The sequence below is a fragment of the Microcaecilia unicolor genome, chromosome 13, assembly GCF_901765095.1.
Source record: "Microcaecilia unicolor chromosome 13, aMicUni1.1, whole genome shotgun sequence".
Lineage (NCBI taxonomy): Eukaryota > Metazoa > Chordata > Amphibia > Gymnophiona > Siphonopidae > Microcaecilia > Microcaecilia unicolor.
The window spans coordinates 88,742,914-88,763,008 of NC_044043.1; the positions used below are offsets into that span (position 1 = coordinate 88,742,914).

At 43.2% G+C, this 20,095-nt stretch overlaps 1 protein-coding gene across 3 annotated transcripts in view; it reads left to right on the top strand.

The window, feature by feature from the left end:
• VPS13D (vacuolar protein sorting 13 homolog D) overlaps positions 1–20,095 on the top strand; it is a 386,590-nt gene that overhangs the window by 61,289 nt on the left and 305,206 nt on the right. For all 3 annotated transcript variants that reach the window (XM_030185614.1, XM_030185615.1, XM_030185616.1), the window contains exons 20-24: positions 1,643–3,859; positions 7,189–7,337; positions 7,944–8,975; positions 12,528–12,618; positions 14,603–14,729. In XM_030185614.1, coding sequence (XP_030041474.1) covers positions 1,643–3,859; positions 7,189–7,337; positions 7,944–8,975; positions 12,528–12,618; positions 14,603–14,729 — 3,616 coding nt within the window. The remainder of the gene's footprint in view (positions 1–1,642; positions 3,860–7,188; positions 7,338–7,943; positions 8,976–12,527; positions 12,619–14,602; positions 14,730–20,095) is intronic.

The following is a 20,095-nucleotide window of genomic DNA, read 5'->3' on the forward strand; positions in this document are numbered from 1 at the left end:
CGAGGCAAGATAGTTCTGCCTGGGAGGCAAGAACTTACGAGATAAGTGCACAGTTTTCACTCAGTATATTTTTTAGAAGTAACAAGTGATTTTATAGCACTGTGGTGATTGGGACGCATACAAAAACGAGCATATGTTGCTCTCCCCCAAAAATTGTTAGAGTTACCTAATGAAAGAAGTGCTATGCCACTTTTTAGCAGCATTATTGACTGCAGTTACAGTGGTTTATATCTGAGGGTACTCTATACATACAAATTATATATTTACTATATCATGCTGGTGTGAACTGTTTTATAGCACTTTCTTGAAGTTGGTGGCTATGAGTCCTGGTTTGTGTATACAAGCTATTCCACTAGCAACATTCCATGTAGAAGCCTGCCCTTGCAGGTCAGCAACCCGCGCAGGCTTCTGTTTCTGTGAGTCTGATGTCCTGCACGTACGTGCAGGACGTCAGACTCACAGAAACAGAAGCCTGCGCATCCGCGTTGCTGACCTGCAAGGGCAGGCTTCTACATGGAATGTTGCTAGTGGAGGAGTAGCCTAGTGGTTGGAGCACCGGTCTTGCAATCCAGAGGTGGCCGGTTCAAATCCCACTGCTGCTCCTTGTGATCTTGGATAAGGCACTTAACCCTCCATTGCCTCAGGTACAAACTTAATTGTGAGCCATCCTGGGACACAGAAATATCTAGAGTACCTGAATGTAACTCACCTTGAGCTACTACTGAAAAAGGTGTGAGCAAAATCTAAATAAATATTAAATATTTGAGATTCTACATAGAATGTTAATGTTGCTATTCCACTAGCAACATTCCATGTAGAAGCCTGCCCTTGTAGGTCAGCAACCCGCGCAGGCTTCTGTTTCTGTGAGTCTGACGTCCTGCACATTCGTGCAGGACGTCAGACTCACAGAAACAGAAGCCTGCGCGTCCGCGTTGCTGATCTGGAAGGGCAGGCTTCTACATGGAATGTTGCTAGTGGAGGAGTAGCCTAGTGGTTAGTGCAGTGGAACATGGAATGTTGCTACTATTGGAGATTCTACACGGACTGTTGCCAGTGGAGGAGTGGCCTAGTGGTTAGAGCACCGGTCTTGCAATCCAGAGGTGGCCGGTTCAAATCCCACTGCTGCTCCTTGTGATCTTGGATAAGTCACTTAACCCTCCATTGCCTCAGGTACAGACTTAGATTGTGAGCCCTCCAAGGACAGAGAAATACCCAGTGTACTTGAACGTAACTCACCTTTGAGCTAGTACTGAAAAGGTGTGAGCAAAAGCCAAATAAATAATAATAATATTGGATGCTCAAAAGTGTCTTTTTCTCTCTCCCCCCCCCCAAAAAAAAAAAAAAAAGATACCTTTACTTCTTTACTTGTATCACAGAGATGACGGTGAGGGGAAAGGCAGAGGCAGCAAACATAAAGTGATTTAATTCCAAAATAGCTGCCATGTATGACATGGATTGTGTGGATAGCAAAGTACCAACACCTGCCTTTGTATTTTCAAAAGGCGATTTTCCTGTAACTGGGTTAACTCGGGGGTTGTTGTTGAATTCTTTTTATTAACAACTTAGAAGTCATTCATTAGTACTACATGAGGCTGAAGAAACAAAAGTAATTCTAACCATGTGATTTTTATTTCATTCATAGATGACTCTAAAAGGAAAGATGCAGATGACTTATCAGCAGAAATAAATGATCTGAGTGATGAAGAATATAAAACACCCCTGGCTACTCCTCCCAATACCTCACCTTCGGAGTTCAGTATTAACAGTGACATTAAAGCATCCAATTTTCCTGGAGTGGAATATATTGAACAGTTGGAAGCAGACATATTAAACAATAAAATGTATGAAAAATATTCCTTATCATTTATGGATCTTCAGATCATGGTTGGACGAGTGAAGGATAACTGGAAACATGTACAAGATAGTGATGTTGGACCCACTCATGTGGTTGAAAAATTCAACGTCCATTTACAGTTGGAGCGAAGGTTAATGTATACCTCAGATCCCAAATACCCAGGTGCTATGTTATCTGGGAATTTGCCAGACTTGAAAATACATATTAATGAAGATAAAATATCTGCCCTGAAGAACTGTTTTGCAAGCCTGAGCACATCAGAATCAAAACTGCCAGATAATTTGCCTTTGAGAAAGGAGAAAATTTTCCTGGAGACAGATAGCCGTGGAATGTTGCATGATTCTGTGATGAATTTAACACAGAGTGTTGTGACTCTGGAACAACATACGCGTGAGGTTTTAGTGGAGTCCAAGCTTCTGCTAGCTGACTTCAGAGTTAACTACATGCAGCTTGGTGTTGAGAGCTGTGGTCGGTACATTTCTGTGCTTAAGGTCTTTGGTACCAATGCCCATTTTGTAAAGAGGCCTTATGATGCGGAGGTATCCCTGACAGTTCATGGCTTACTGCTGGTTGACACTATGCAGACCTTTGGCTCTGATTTTGACCTTTTGATGGCTTCTCATAAGAATCTTAGTTTTGACATACCAACAGGCAGCCTCCGTGATAGTAGAACACAGTCCCCTGTGTCTCCGCAGAGCAGTGACAAGCCGTTTGATGTGGCAAGTACATCGGATAAATGCACCAGTACTCCCTGGGATGATGTTTTCACGAAAGATCAAGAAGCCCTGATTAGATTGGAGTACCAGTTTGTGAGTTCAGGATGTCCCTCTATGAATTTAGACAGCTCTCTGCAGGTGATGTCATTGCAGGTAAACAACTTGGATATAATTCTTAACCCTGAAACTATTGTTGAGCTAATCAGCTTTCTTCAGAAATCATTTCCAAAGGAGAAGGATGATGTTAGTCCTCAACCTTTAGTAACAGACTTTGAAACAACTTTCAGAGAACAAGAATCATTTCAGTCTACTTATGAACAGAACACAGAGGTAGCAGTGGACATCCACAGGCTAAATGTACTACTGTTTAGGACCATCGGAATAGCTAGTGGGGAAAAGTACGGCAGAAAAATTGCAACAGCCAGTATTGGTGGCACCAAAGTGAATGTATCCATGGGAAGCAAGTTTGATGTTAATGGCTCGCTTGGCTGCTTGCAGTTAATGGATCTAGCACAAGACAATGTTAAGAACCAGTATGTCGTCAGTATAGGTAATATAGCAGGCTACAGAACGCAAGTTAATAGCATAGACTACTGCGAGTCTACATTTGTTGGGGCTGAAGATGCTGGTAACCTCACTGAGGCTCTAAGCTTCACCTTTACTGAGAAGTCTAAAGAGGAATGTTCTCTGAACCTCAAAATGGCATCTTTGCACTACAGCCATTCGGCTAAGTTTCTAAAAGAGATAACATTATCCATGGATGAACTGGAAGAGACTTTCCGTAGCATGCTGCAGAACGCAGCATCAAAAGTTTCCATGGTGCTGGCATCCAAGACTGCTGAATACAGTGAAATGGTTTCTTTGTTTGAAATGCCACGAAAAACTAGGGACCCCTTTCAGTTTGAAGTTGAAAAAGCAGATAAACTCTGTCTCTCAAATGAAGAAACAAATAAGGTCAAGCTGATTTTGAATATAAATATTGAGTCTCCAGTAGTATCCATTCCTCGGAAGCCAGGTAGTTCTGAGCTCCTGGTGGGACATCTTGGACAGATATTCATTCAGAATTTTGTCTCGGGGGAAGAAGATGAATCCAGCAGTAATCGACTGCAGGTTGAGATTAAAGATATCAAATTGTATTCTTTAAACAGCAGCCAGCTCACAAGTGGAAGAGGCTCAAGATCTGACGTGTCAAAAACACTGCACTCCTCAGATAATGCTAGCGTTAGCAGCCAAGAAGAACCCCACTTTACCCGTCATGATTTTTTTGAATCATTGCATAAAGGTCAGGGTAAGTTAATCAAAGAAATAAAGTTCTTTGGTGTTTTTGATGTTAGTCATCATTAAATCAGGAGCCATGTTTTCAAGATTCTAATGATGTACTTAATAATGGTGATCTTGAGATATTGATTCAATTCATCAGTTAGCAGTTGGTGTGTGGCACTGTCTAAGTGCAAGAGTGTCACTGACACATCATTTACAGCACCCAAAAGGGAGGGGAGATTCCTACCCACCTTAAAGTGACTGTCAGAAAGCTGGTCATCTGCAGCATTGGCATTCACTCTGTAAGGATCCATAGTAGGCTTTCTGAGCAACTGGAGGCACTGCAGTATTAGTTACAGGAATATGGGGGAAAATATAGGGAAGAAGTCTGCAAAGTTTAATGAGGTTCTGAACTATAGCAGTGTCATCTTAGTGGTTTTACAAAGGAGCTGGGCTTTAAACAGTGGCGTAGGAAGGGGGGGGGCGGTGGGGCGGTCCGCCCCGGGTGCACGCCGCTGGGTGGGTGTCGGCGCCTCGCTGTTTCCTTGCTCTCTCTGCCCCGGAACAGGTTACTTCCTGTTCCAGGGCAGAGAGAGCAAGGAAACAGCGAGGCGCCGACACCCCCCAGCTGCGTGCACTCGGCGGATTGGCTCTCCCGCCCGCCCCTCACCGCCTTCCAGCAGGTATGTTCTCGGGGTGAGGGGGGGTTGCGCTCCGGAGGGGGGAGGGTGCGTCGCGCGTTGATCATTTTGGATAACTCAGTTGTTGAGGCAGGAGCCAAGTGGTCATCGCTTCCATCCCACTAGACCCCAGGGACCCCCAATAAGCCTGAGGGGTGGGGGAACTCCAACATGCCACCTTAGATCCTTGGTGAGGGGCTTGGGGGAGGGTACCATGTATTGAACTCTTGTCCACATATGGGGGGTGCTGCTATGGAGGGCAATGTTTTGGGATCAGAGCCCTCTATAGAGGGAGCAGCCATTTTAGAAAGCTGCTCCCACATCTACAGTGGTGGAAATAAGTATTTCATCCCTTGCTGATTTTGTAAGTTTGCCCACTGACAAAGACATGAGCAGCCCATAATTGAAGGGTAGGTTATTGGTAACAGTGAGAGATAGCACATCACAAATTAAATCCGGAAAATCACATTGTGGAAAGTATATGAATTTATTTGCATTCTGCAGAGGGAAATAAGTATTTGATCCCCCACCAACCAGTAAGAGATCTGGCCCCTACAGACCAGGTAGATGCTCCAAATCAACTCGTTACCTGCATGACAGACAGCTGTCGGCAATGGTCACCTGTATGAAAGACACCTGTCCACAGACTCAGTGAATCAGTCAGACTAACCTCTACAAAATGGCCAAGAGCAAGGAGCTGTCTAAGGATGTCAGGGACAAGATCATACACCTGCACAAGGCTGGAATGGGCTACAAAACCATCAGTAAGACGCTGGGCGAGAAGGAGACAACTGTTGGTGCCATAGTAAGAAAATGGAAGAAGTACAAAATGACTGTCAATCGACAAAGATCTGGGGCTCCACGCAAAATCTCACCTCGTGGGGTATCCTTGATCATGAGGAAGGTTAGAAATCAGCCTACAACTACAAGGGGGGAACTTGTCAATGATCTCAAGGCAGCTGGGACCACTGTCACCACGAAAACCATTGGTAACACATTACGACATAACGGATTGCAATCCTGCAGTGCCCGCAAGGTCCCCCTGCTCCGGAAGGCACATGTGACGGCCCATCTGAAGTTTGCCAGTGAACACCTGGATGATGCCGAGAGTGATTGGGAGAAGGTGCTGTGGTCAGATGAGACAAAAATTGAGCTCTTTGGCATGAACTCAACTCGCCGTGTTTGGAGGAAGAGAAATGCTGCCTATGACCCAAAGAACACCGTCCCCACTGTCAAGCATGGAGGTGGAAATGTTATGTTTTGGGGGTGTTTCTCTGTAAGGGCACAGGACTACTTCACCGCATCAATGGGAGAATGGATGGGGCCATGTACCGTACAATTCTGAGTGACAACCTCCTTCCCTCCGCCAGGGCCTTAAAAATGGGTCGTGGCTGGGTCTTCCAGCACGACAATGACCCAAAACATACAGCCAAGGCAACAAAGGAGTGGCTCAGGAAGAAGCACATTAGGGTCATGGAGTGGCCTAGCCAGTCACCAGACCTTAATCCCATTGAAAACTTATGGAGGGAGCTGAAGCTGCGAGTTGCCAAGCGACAGCCCAGAACTCTTAATGATTTAGAGATGATCTGCAAAGAGGAGTGGACCAAAATTCCTCCTGACGTGTGCAAACCTCATCATCAACTACAGAAGACGTCTGACCGCTGTGCTTGCCAACAAGGGTTTTGCCACCAAGTATTAGGTCTTGTTTGCCAGAGGGATCAAATACTTATTTCCCTCTGCAGAATGCAAATAAATTCATATACTTTCCACAATGTGATTTTCCGGATTTAATTTGTGATGTGCTATCTCTCACTGTTACCAATAACCTACCCTTCAATTATGGGCTGCTCATGTCTTTGTCAGTGGGCAAACTTACAAAATCAGCAAGGGATCAAATACTTATTTCCACCACTGTACGTTGGGGGTATTTCTACATTTGCATTCCCCACTTGCAGCTTTCTAAAATTGCTGCTCTTTATGTACACGGAGGGACTCTGACGTGCAGCCCTGCACCTGTTTTACAGCAGGCTCTACATTTGGCAAAACCTCTTGTAAAATAAAAAGAGAATTCCTTACATCCTAACCTGGATGTGTGAATTCCCCTCTCCATGTACTGTCTAAAGTCTGCCTGCACATCACTTAAATGCTTGTAAATTATTGCACTGAGCATCATATTTTATAATGGGTCCCCCCCCCCCCCCCCCCCCCCCACTTTAACCTGGTTTTAAAGGTTTGTGACACCTTAATAGCGCTTTTACCAAAGTATAACAACACTATGAGGCATATTTTCAAAGCACTTAGCCTCCCAAAGCTCCATAGAAACCTATGGAACTTAGCCTCCCAAAGTGCTTTGAAAATATGTCTCTATGATGCCATAAATTAATCAACAGTTGCATTTCAACTTTTATCAATGATACTGCTCCTAATTATCAAGAAGGCTTAGTGGAAATACAAGGGAATACTATTGCAGTAAGAGGGTAGTTGATCTGTGGGATAGACTACGAAAAGAGGTAATCAAGCCAGTGACGGAATTCAGGAATAGTTGACAGATATACAGAGATGCTTGTAAGGTAGTGGGATGATGGAATCTCAGTAGGCAGGGGGCAGCTAGGCAGACAGAGAAGGCCATATCAAGTTGACTCGCGTAGAAGTTGGTTATTGATATATTTTCTTCAAGCTTTCCACATTCTGCACAACACCACTATCCAGTTTAAGATGGAGAAGACAATAGACAGAGATTCTGAACTGGCATTCCCCTTCGATATCGATTCCTCAGATGCGGCAAACATCATGAAGATTGAGGGAAAGTTTGTCAACCACGTCCAGGTAAATAATAATTTTACTGGTTATATTTACTGGTCAATATCGATGTGATTTAATCGGCCAGAAATAGCCGCTGACCTGTTAAATCACTTATTTGGGGCTATCTGCTAATTTTCAGCAGCACTTAACCAGTTATCGCTGCTGAAAAATCAGCGGTTAATGCTTAAGTGAGAACCAGCTATTTTGGGGGTGTTCTGGGGGCGGAGTCAGCACTTAACCTGCCAGGGTAACTGCATGAAACACAGTCCTGTCTTTATGCATCAACCCATGGCCGGTTAAGTTCTGAATATCTACTTATTCAGTCATGAGTTATCCCACAGCACATATACTGCATTTTCAGTGCCGAAGCCCGGACATAGCCCAGCATTGAATATCTGGGAATTAAGCCAGTGGCAGCAAAACGCTCACTACCGCCAGATGAATGTTTACCCCTTAATTTATATCCCAAAATATTTTGCAATTTATAACCTTTTCTGTAGTTCTGTAAAGTATGGATTTTTTAAAAATGGCTGTGTCAGATGTCGGTTTAATATCTGAATTTTAACTGTCCTTATTTTTGCATTAAAGAATTAAGAAATACATCTATCTTCATGTTCATTTTTATTATAGGTTGTATTAGCAAAGCATGTTTATGAGCAAGTTTTGCAGACGCTTGATAATCTGATCTACAATGAAGATGTGAATAAACTGTCCACGAGTTTTACTTCTTGTACAAGTCCTAGTCCTCCCTCAGCACCTGTTCTTTCCTCAAGGACTGAGCTCACAAATGAGCAGAAAACAAACGGACTGTTTGGTCATACTAGCTTGACATCAGTTTCCAATAAGTCCATTTCATTTCATGAATCTACATCTTTCACCCAGGTCAATGCATACTTTAGTATATCAGAACTCCAGGTTCAGTTAAGTGGAGATCTGACCCTTGGTGCACAAGGTCTTGTCAGCTTAAAGTTTCAGGACTTTGATATTGAGTTCAATAAAGATCATCCTCAGACCTTATCTATACAAATCACTTTACGTTCTCTACTGATGGAGGACCTGCTGGAGAAGAACCCAGACTCCAAGTACAAGAACCTTATGGTGTCCCGAGGAGCACCCAAGCCGTTTAGCCTTGTTCACAAAGAATATCTTTCCCAGTCTTGTCCTTCCGTATCCAATGTACAATATCCAGAAATGCCACGCTCTCTTCCTTCTCACATGGAAGAAGCACCAAATGTCTTCCAGTTATACCAAAGGCCAGTTGGCACATCCCAGAAAAGACAAAAGGAAGACAGAGATTCAGAATATCCGCTGACCCCACCTCCATCTCCAACATCAAATCGATCCAGGACATCTTGTGGAAAAAACAACTTTGATGATTCCTTGGTTCACATCAATGTTTTCTTGGTGGACAAGAAGCATCCCGAATTTTCTTCCTGCTACCAAAGGGTTAACCGCAGTGTTGATATTGATTTTAACTGTTTGGATGTTCTGATAACTCTGCAAACCTGGGTTGTTATCCTGGACTTCTTTGGCATTGGATCAACTGCTGACAATCATGGAATGAAGCTAGATCCTGGGGATGTTCAGCACACAGCAAAGTCAGGGACAAGTGTCTTAATAAGTTCTACCCAGGAACATGTAAACACCAAGCTGGATCTAAAGGTAAACAGGGTAGTTTGGGAGTATGTCATTTTAGTGTAGAATGTCCTGAAACAAACCAGTTTTTCCTTTTACATTAATTTTACCGAGCTGTAATTGGGTAGTAATTCTACTGAGTAATTAGTAGTTACTGCTGAACCTTGTGTTGTGTCTGCAAAGTAATTTGTGACTCGGCAGTTGCCTTCTGCTTCTTTTGTACACTTCCACCTTAATGAGAACCAGACCTGCAGATCTGGTGTCGTTATCCTTTACTTGCAACTCCTAGGAATATTTCTTTTTCTCCTGTTTCATATATGTTCTGGACCCTTCCCTAGCTCCACAACTTAGTCTGGTTATTGCAGTGATTGTTTTGGGCCAAGGGGCCATGCCCAAGGGCTCCTTCTGGAACCCTGCAATCATGGGCCCTGAATCCTGCCATTAGATACCACCCTTAATCAATGACCAAGATTCCCTTCCATTCGCATTACTTCTCCAGAGGCTGTGAGCCCTGCATCTGCAGCATCAACGGACAACCTCCCCCCCCCCCCCCCCCCCCCACACACACATGCAACCTATCCAGGGAGTGTAAAACTCAGAAATAAAACCAGGGACCTCCTGCTTGTGTACTGCCACTGAACCAATGGGCTGGTCCTGCAGAGAGAAATTTTCAAGTCTAGGCAGTGCCAGTTTGCAGTAATTCTGGATCTAGACAGTGATTTCAGTCCTTGACCTGCCAACCAAAAATGTGTAAAACGCGTTGTCACAAAACCTAGCCCACCTGCCTGGGGTTACCCCGTGGCCACTTAGAGGGTCTATCCCCAGCACAGCTCACATCCACCTGCACCTGCCACTTTTGCTCTACACTAGCACCCTCCTCCATCTGACCGGGTCACAACCGCCTCTGGACAAGTCTTCCGCTTTTTAATTACTCCCAGTGGTACCACAGTTCCCAGAAAGCACTCACAGACCCAATACACAAACCACTAGGATATTAGACAAAGAGAACCTGAGTAAACACATACAGGTTGTTAAAAAATTATGTATTTGTTCATGACATTTATACCCCACATTAGCCCGAAATAGACTCAAATTCAACGTGGCTTACAAACAATAAAGTGAATAAAATATAATAATGTATAGAATATAACACAAATTACAATAACTTCAAAAAGCAAATTAATACATGTGCAGTTAAGTAACCAGGGATTTAGACTATCTCAAGGACAAACGAGTAATTAAAGGTGGATAGGTGAGAGCATAATTAGGCAGGACTAGATGGGAAACAAGATTAAGAAAAGGGTGTGGGTAAAATTCAAATAGAGTTCTTTGTATTCAGAAAGGCCGGACTGAAGAAATGTGTTTTTAGAAGATTTCTGAAAGTTAGGTCATCATCTGTAAACTTGATTGATGTAGGAAGAGAATTCCAAATTTTTGTGCCTTGATAGGAGAAATTAGCAGAGTGAATTGTTTTATATATCACGTTCTTACAGATAAGGAAATGTAAGACAAGATATTCTCTAGATGATGAAACAGCATTATGAGGGGGTAATGCAATAAGATTATTCATATACGATGGGACTTGGCCAAACAGAATTTGATGAATGAAAACGCAAACTATGAAAGATATTCTGTCTCTTATTGGTAACCAATGTAGCTCTTGTAAAAGAGGAGTGGCTTTGGCGAAGCGAGGAGATCTACATATAAGACACCAGCAGCATTTTGAGACCACTTTTAAGTCCAGCATACATAGAATTGCAATAGTCTAATTTGGACAAGGGATTGAACCACAGTATGAAAGATGATTATTAGGCTACTTCTAGTACCCAATACCTTGGCAATGCAAATTTTGTCCTGTGAAAGTATGCAGAATAGGCATTCAAAATCTGTGATGGTGACCCCCACAGCCAGTCATTTTTTTTTTCTGCTTCTGGCTTTCCTGTAGCAAGATTCACCAGATGAATTTGCATATACTGAGCCTCCAGTGGAGGAGTGGCCTAGTGGTTAGGGTGGTGGACTTTGGTCCTGGGCAACTGGGTTCGATTCCCACTGCAGGCACAGGCAGCTCCTTGTGACTCTGGGCAAGTCACTTAACCCTCCATTGCCCCATGTAAGCCGCATTGAGCCTGCCATGAGTGGGAAAGCGCAGGGTACAAATGTAACAAAAATAAAATAGATACTATTGCAGATTCTACATGGAATGTTGCTATTCCACTAGCAACATTCCATGTAGAATGCTGCGCAGGCTTCTGTTTCTGTGAGTCTGACGTCCTGCACGTACGTGCAGGACGTGAGACTCACAGAAGCAGAAGCCTGCACGGCCACATTGGTGATCTGCAAGGGCCGACTTCTACGTGGAATGTTGCTAGTGGAATAGCAACATTCCATGTAGAATCTCAAATAGTAGCAACAGTGGAGGAGTGGCCTAGTGGTTAGGGTGGTGGACTTTGGTCCTGAGGAACTGAGTTTGATTCCCACTTCAGGCACAGGCAGCTCCTTGTGACTCTGGGCAAGTCACTTAACCCTCCATTGCCCCATGTAAGCCGCATTGAGCCTGCCATGAGTGGGAAAGCGCAGGGTACAAATGTAACAAAAATAAAATAGATACTATTGGAGATTCTACATGGAATTTTGCTACTATTGGAGATTCTACATGGAATGTTGCTATTCCACTAGCAACATTCCATGTAAAGGCTGCGCAGGCTTCTGTTCCTGTGAGTCTGACGTCCTGCACGTACGTGCAGGACGTCAGACTCACAGAAGCAGAAGCCTGCGCGGCCACATTGGTGATCTGCAAGGGCCGACTTCTACATGGAATGTTGCTAGTGGAATAGCAACATTCCATGTAGAATCTCAAATAGTAGCAACAGTGGAGGAGTGGCCTAGTGGTTAGGGTGGTGGACTTTGGTCCTGAGGAACTGAGTTCGATTCCCACTTCAGGCACAGGCAGCTCCTTGTGACTCTGGGCAAGTCACTTAACTCTCCATTGCCCCATGTAAGCCACATTGAGCCTGCCATGAGTGGGAAAGCGAAGGGTACAAATGTAACAAAAATAAAATAGATACTATTGGAGATTCTACATGGAATGTTGCTACTATTGGAGATTCTACATGGAATGTTGCTATTCCACTAGCAACATTCCATGTAGAAGCCTGCGCGGCTGCAAGGGCAGGCTTCTACGTGGAATGTTGCTAGTGGAAGAGTGGCCTAGTGGTTAGAGTGGTGGACTTTGGTCCTGGGGAACTGGGTTCGATTCCCACTGCAGGCACAGGCAGCTCCTTGTGACTCTGGGCAAGTCACTTAACCCTCCATTGCCCCAGGTACAAATAAGTACCTGTATACAATATGTAAGCCGCATTGAACCTGCCATGAGTGGGAAAGCGCGGGGTACAAATGTAAGAAAAATATTATGTATGTTCATCTCTTGCATTTTAACTGAGATTATACTGAAAACCAGACTGGCTGTGGGTTCTCCAGGACAGGTATGGGAAGCCTTGATCTGGACTGCCTGTCTTGTATGTGGCAAGTTTCTTTTATTTCCTTAATGCATCAATTTCTTTCTTCTTGTTTTTCTATCAGGTTCATTCACTCTCATTAGTACTAAATAAGACAACCAGTGAATTAGCAAAAGCAAGTGTTTCAAAACTGGTAACACATCTGGAGATGATTGGTGAGTTTTCCAGAATAGATATAAATGAACCTTTTAATTTTTAAAGAGCTTTGCTCTACCTGAATGTACACCGCTTCATTAGTTTTGTATATCCAATTCAACAGCCCAATGGAAAAAAAATCCCTGTTTAAAAGAGGATTTGTTGGCTTGATTTGAGAAGCCTTTGAAAAAGTGAAACTAATTCTCTGCAAACTTGCGTTTCATCGGGGGGGGGGGGGGGGGGGGGTCTTCCTTGAATTCCTGTAAATCCATATCTGAAGGGAGTGGGAGGAGTGGTGGGTATGGCAGCAGTGGCATCTGTGGATTTTGACAAACTGGAGCTAAGCAAAAATGCACAGTTCAAAAAGGTCACCCATCTCTGCATGTAATACAGTTTAATCCTCAGTTTGCATATAAGGAAAATGTTTATTAGTGACTGAGAGTGTGGAGCTTTACTTGGACAGAGTCTATATTAAAATCCAGAACAGAAGCAGCATTTAAAAGGAGCTTTGAAGAGCTAAATGGGAGTGATGTGTATAGAAACAGAGAAAAATGAAGCCAGATATAGACTATATTGGCCTATCCCGTCTGCCCATCCATGCCATCTGCAATCGCTTTCATTTCCTTGGAGACAGGGTTGCCAGATGGGCGGTTTTCCGCTACCCGCCGCAGGAAGCTTTTGCCCGCGGCGGGTTGCGGTTTTTTGGGCGGGTTTTGGGGCGGTTTTTCGGCCTGCGGGGGTGGGGCTAATGGTGACAGGGGCGGGGTTTATGCCGTATTGGGCGGGGCGCTGACGGCGGGGGCGGGGCTGATGACAGCGGGGGTGGGGTGATGACGGAAGGGGCGGGGGTGATGACGGCGGGGGTGGGGTGTGTGCGGTTTTTGGGCTGTTTTGGGTGGGAATTTTTTTTTTATATGGCAACCCTGCTTGGAGATCCTATTTACATGTCCCAAGCTTTCTTGAATTCAGATACAGTTTTCATCTCCACCACCTCCAACTGGAAGCCATTCCACGAATTCACCACCCTTTCCATGAATATGTATTTCCTCAGGTTACTTCCTAAGTTTATCCCCTTTCACCTTCATCTTCCAGAACTTCCTTTCAGTTGGAAGAGACTCGCCACATAGATATTTAAACGTCTCCATCATATCTCCCTTCTTCCACGTTTCCTCCGAAGTATATCACACAACTGGAGAACATCTGTTTCTTTCCCAGCTTCTACTGCCCTGTTAAGAATAGCCATACTGGGTCAGACCAATGGTCCATGTTGCTCAGCTAGAACTTTTTGTTCATTGCAACAGAACAGGCTCAATGTTCCGCCCTTCCGTGAAATTGTACATGTTTCCACCAGGCGCTACATCTTCTCTGTCCAGGGTCCATAACTCTGGAATGCTCTGCCGAATCATCTTAGGCTCTACCCCTTCTCCTCAACTTTTCAGGGCAAATTAAAAAAACAACCTGTTTAGCAATGCCTATTGTTAGACAGTCTCTGCCCGAGGCGGGCCAGGATTGTACAGCTGACCTGATGTGTTTACCCTCCCTTTTATCTTTTCTATCATTATTGTAGTTCTCCCCTCTTTCCCTTGTCTCTCTGTAGTCTTCATTTGCAGTTTTCGTTCTCTTACACTCGATTGTGAGCCACATAGACATCTATTTTGATGGGCAGGGTAGTAAATCTTTAATCTTGAAATGTGAAACTATTCAGGCAAGGTAGGACAGCTATCGCTCTGGCTTAACTTGCCTGGATAACTATCCGGTTATCAGTGCTAAATGGCAGCAGTACCTGGATAACGTCCGCTGTGCTGTTGACCCTCGTATTTTTTTTTTCAAATATTTTTTATTATCATAATAACCAGAACAATAACAATGCAGCAAATCAAAAATGCTTCAAATAAAGGACATTCGTTTGAAACAGTAGTACTGAAATCATTGTGGATATTTGATTAGTTGTCTGCTCTTGGAGTTCTTTCACGATGACTCATTTCTCCTTGTGTTGTGCTGCAGAGGGTGATTTAGTCGTGAAAGGAAGTATTGGAAGCATGTCTCTTAGTGACCTGACCACACATGGAGAGCTTTACAGAGAGCGCTTTACGACCAGTGGTGAAGAGGCTCTCATATTTCAAATTCTTAAGTAAGTGGCTGGCATCTGTACGTCATCTTTTCCAAAGCATGTGTTAAGCATTCACGTCTTTCAAAATGCTTTCTAGCATACTGGAGTTGAGGTTGCATCAGTTCTAGCATGTCTGACCCTACGTATGACTTTGCTATCAACAATTCATAGGAAAAACTATTCTGTTTATCCGTCCATCTATCTATGTGCATCCAGAGGCCCTTAGTCGAGTGGCTGTGCATTCACACCTTGATACAGGAGAGGTTTCTTCTACACTTTTCAACTTGTTATAAGTGATGTGCCTTGTATATGTGTTACAGATAAAAGTCGAATGATTAATATTCACTTTGTCCATCTTTTTCTGTAACATAACATTATAGATTGCAGTCCGCACCTTTAATAAAGCAATGCCAATAACCTGCTCTGTCATTGTTGCTGTACACTGCCACAAGGCCCATTTTATTTCATAGTAACGTAGTAAATGTCGGCAGATAAAAGACTTAAAAGATTTTAAAAAGCATACCAGTGCTTCATAGGGCATATTTCTTCCCATCTAGGGCGTACAGAGTGAGTTGTATTTTATACCCCTGGACATTTTAACAGGGTGGATTAGGGTTCCTTGGTGTAGTAGCTTAGCCGAAATTGGGTGGGGGAAGAGAGGTTGGTGGTTGGGAGGCGAGGATAGTAGAGGGCAGACTTGTACGGTCTGTGCCAGAGCTGGTGATGGGAGGCGGGACTGGTGGTTGGGAGGCGGGAAATACTGCTGGGCAGACTTGTACGGTCTGTGCCCTGAAAAAGGCAGGTACAAATCAAGGTAAGGTATACACATATGAGTTTATCTTGTTGGGCAGACTGGATGGACCATGCAGGTCTTTTTCTGCCGTCATCTACTATGTTACTGTGTTACCTGTGCGATCCATCTATCCTGCCCAAAAAGGTGGCCAGAGTTGTATCCGGCATTCTGTGCAGTTTCTTCATGATTAAACACTAGCATCTTAAACAGGGCAGTCGGTAATATGCCATCTTGGCAACCTCACATAGCCAATTACATGATGCAATCTTGGAACATAATTTAATACTACAATACCAGTAATTTCAATCTTTCTCCTTCCCCCGCTGCTATCTAGCCTCATTTATTCCCTAGTATCAACCTCATGATGTCTACCCTCCCCCATAGAGATACGCAGCACCTGCAATCATAGCATTGAGTGTAATATAATATATATTCACTTTCTTTCTCTGCCATTTTTGGGGCACAGACTGTACAAGTCTGCCCAGCACCAGTCCTACTTCCCAATTACAGAAGCTGCCATCGAAGCCCACTCCAACTTTGATCCTGGTTTGTCTTTGTTATTTACAGGACCTAGACTGTAGAAGTCTGTCAGGTATTGGTCTTCCTTCTTGGTCTTACCTCCCAACCACTGGAGTTGCTGTCAAAGCTTAGTCCAGTGGGTCCTGCAGCAGATAGTGCAGTCTCAGCATTAGCACAAACTAATTGTTAGTAAATGATCCCATTTATGAGATGTTTGGTGGTTCTGAGCAAAACTTACTTGGCTTTGCTGATGCTTAAAAAAAATGGGGGAAAATGGTAATCCATAGAAAAATATACATCGTAATTATGAAGAGGCCAGAAGAGGTCAGCATTACACTGCCTCAGCCTTGTACTCTTGGGCCTTTTAGTTCACATTTTAACGCTCCAATGATAGAAATTGATTGAAGCCCAACAGAAAGTTTTAGATATGTTCTTCAAATTAGTAGCTAGAGGTATAACCTTGATGAGATGCATTGAACAAAGTTGGAATCCATGGTTTAAAGGAGTGTCAAAATAAATGCACACTGATTTGGAATGCTGCTTTGACAGACTGCTTAGATTTAATAATCCTGATGCAGCTCATGTGAAGAACAAGACAATGGCCACCGCCTGCTGTTAAGTTTCAGTTAAAAAGTTTTCCAATGGAGTGAATGAAGAACAAATTAGCAGCATTAAGATAAGTTTACTGTTCATATTCAGCGTTATTTATTTGTGACATTTATATCCCACATTGTTCCAAACAAGTTTGAGTTCAGTGTGTCTTACAATGAACAGTATAGGATACATAACAAAGAATAATTTATAAGAAAGTAGTTTGTTGTAAGAATCGAATTTTACAATACGATATCATAAACATATTGGGATAGCTATGGATGTTTAACATTTAGAAAGTCTATTATGAATAAGAAATTGTACATGAAGCAAAGAGAAAGCTAATGGTAAATAGAGTAATAACCAATTCAGGTAATAATTAATTGTTTGATATATGTTGTTCTGAATATGCAGTGGTCTAAGGGCTCTCTGGCAGGGCTGGTGTGCGGTTTAATGCAGGAGAGCACAGGAATGGGAGCCAATTTGTTGGGGCCACCTGGCAGTGAGGAACAGCCTCTGTCTGATCATGTTCAGACCATGGCCACCATTTTACATCCTCAGGGTCCGACAGAACAATCAGCTGCATCGAGATCTTTGTACAAAATAAGTACCTGTATATATGTAAACCACTTTGAATGTAGTTGCAAAATACCACAGAAAGGCGGTATATCAAGTCCCACTTCCCTTTCCCTTTTCTCCAGAGTTTATATTGCTCTTACACTAGGCCTATTTACTGAAGCAGGGAGTCAGAGTTGCTGCAGGGTGCTTCAGTTTCTCACCCCACTGCCCCTCTGGCTCCTAAGAGATCTCGTTTAGCCCCATCTATCCACTCCTGGAGGTCTATCTCTGCTTCTCCCTCCTTATCTGTTGTGGTCTGTCTGTTCAGAAGAGCCATCATTGAAGGAGCCGTTAGATGAGAGAGAGCTCCCTCTTGAGGAGGGGGATGACATGAAAGTATTTATAGAGAGGAGCTCAGTCAGTACTTTTATTTCTAAGGCATTGGTGGTGCTTTTCATTGAGGAGCCTTCTACTTCGGTGTCAGGAGTTCGATATTTGTCGATCATGAGTGGGTTAGAGGTCCTTCTAAGGCTTTCCTGATTCATCCTGATATTCAGAACCTGATTACAACAGAATGGGTCTCGCCGGACATGGGGCTGAGAGTGGGAAGAGCCATGGCTTGCCTCTACGCATTGGTTCCAGAGGAGAAAGAAATTGCAGTTTCCCAGGATGGCCTCCCTTGTTACGGTGGTAACTAAGAAGATCACCTTGCTGTTGGAAGGGACCATTACCTTAAATGACTTACAGGATAGGAAGCTAGAAGGCTTGCTGAAACAAGCTTTTGAAGTGGCATCAGCAGTCTGGAATACAAGAAGGGTGCCATAATGATCAGCTGGAAGCGAGCTTGGCCTACTTGGCAGATGCTTTTTATGATGATATGGGTTATGGCCCACAGTATGTCTGTGGCTGCCACTGCATATCGGCAACTCTGGTTGCGGCATTGGGCAGCAGATGCAGTGTCGGTCACATCTAGTTAAACTACCCTTTTGGGGCACACAAACCACCAGGATTCTTAGTCCAGACAAGCAGAGGCAATGAACTAAAAATGTTATTGTCATGAAAATATTGAACAGTAAACCATAAAATCAGGTGGAACAAAAACAGCACATAACAGGTAAGGATCAACTATAAAACTATCAAAACAGTTGTTCACTACCTGAATAGTGCCTGGGAAGTATAGGAAATATAGATGCTCACAGTTTACAGAATATAACTGCTCACAGGGTCTCTCTACTTCCAAGCTGAGACTGGAGGAAAAGCCAGTACATCCTAGCTGAATTTTGAGCACCTGGGCCAATCAGAGCCCAGAACAACAAGTTTTAAAAATAGCTGGTCACATCACTGCAGGTTACCTCTTCACTGTGTTAACTAAAGAGGAAACAGTCACTTCTCTGTAACAGCTTTAAATATAAACATGCACCACCTGCTGGCCAAACTAGAGAAGTACACTTCAAGAAATAATACAGTTTTATAGGCTAAAAACCCACTTTTTGTCACAGAGACTATCTTCAAGTTTCAAGTTTTATTAAAAATGTACTATCCCTCCTAACAGGAGGTACCATCTAAGTGGTGTACAGTCTAAATTAAAGAGGGGGTTGGATTGTCAGACTAGACGACAAACAATAGGAAAAAGGGAGGGAGAACTCCAGTTTAATGATAGGAAAGAAGGCGGGGAGGGATAGTAAAAAAAGATACTCAGCAACTGTATCAGGACTCTCAAGAGATTCCATACTAGAATAGTGGGATGATCATGAGATGTTCGAGAAGGCATCTCGAAAAAGGTTAAGTTCAGATTTGAATGTCATCAGAGGATATTTGTAAGGCGGTGACACGGTCGACACTGCATTCCCTTGCTAAGCACTACAAGGTGGATGTTGCAGCGCACTCGTAAGCCAGTTTGGGGGCTTCAGTCCTTAGGGCAGCAATGACACCAGGATCCCACCCACTCTAGGGATTGCTTTTAAACATCCCACAGGTTCTAGAATAGTGGAAAGCTACATAATGGAAGGAGAAATTAGGTCTTACCTGATAATTTTCTTTCCATTAGGCCTTCCCACTATTCCAGAGGCCTTCCAGAGGTTTCTGAAATATTTAGTTGGTGTGAAGTAATGGGTCAGATAACGACTGTCACTTTGCATGGTGCTTCCTGCATATCTCTTGTTCTCTTCAAGTTGTCTAGAGATAAGAGTGGTCCACATGTTTGTTTGTCTGTCTGGTTAGTGTTAGGTTAGCGAGTTGTTTAAGGTTGTGTTTTTTTCTGAGTTTCTTTTTACTGTTTGTCTACATAAATACTGAGGAGCTAGACTGGATTCCAAGAGAGATATGTCTTAGCTTAGTTTTCAGTTCTCTATATTCACCTGCTGGTTGATGGACACAGCTATTCCAGAGGTTCTGGGACAGTGTTAAGGACTAATGGAAAGGAAAGTATCAGGTAAGACCTGATTTCTCCTTACAGCCTAAATGAATTTAATTGGTGTTAGATTCTAACACACTTTACAAAAAATTATTAACGGAAATCTATGAAACAAACTGAAAAAAATATCCTGAAATATGAAAATGAGCTGAATTTATTTTCTTGTATGTCCCTTATTAAAAGCATAGGTATACCTATAACTTATTACATTCTATTAGCCACATATCACAATTCTGTAGAAGTTTTGTAACAAAATAAATACAGCTAGATTAAAGATACACATGGAGGGTAATTTTATGCCTAAAGTAGGTGACAAATGACTGAAAATATGCTTTAATCTAAGACACAATCACCTACACCAGCCCCACACTTAGGTTTTAGCAAGAACACAAATCTACAAGATTTTAGAATATATATATATATAGGTACTTATGTTCTCTGCCTGCACTCCACCCTTCCACACACCCACCATCAAAGTGTGCACCATTGAGCAACACGCATACTCTTATGCTG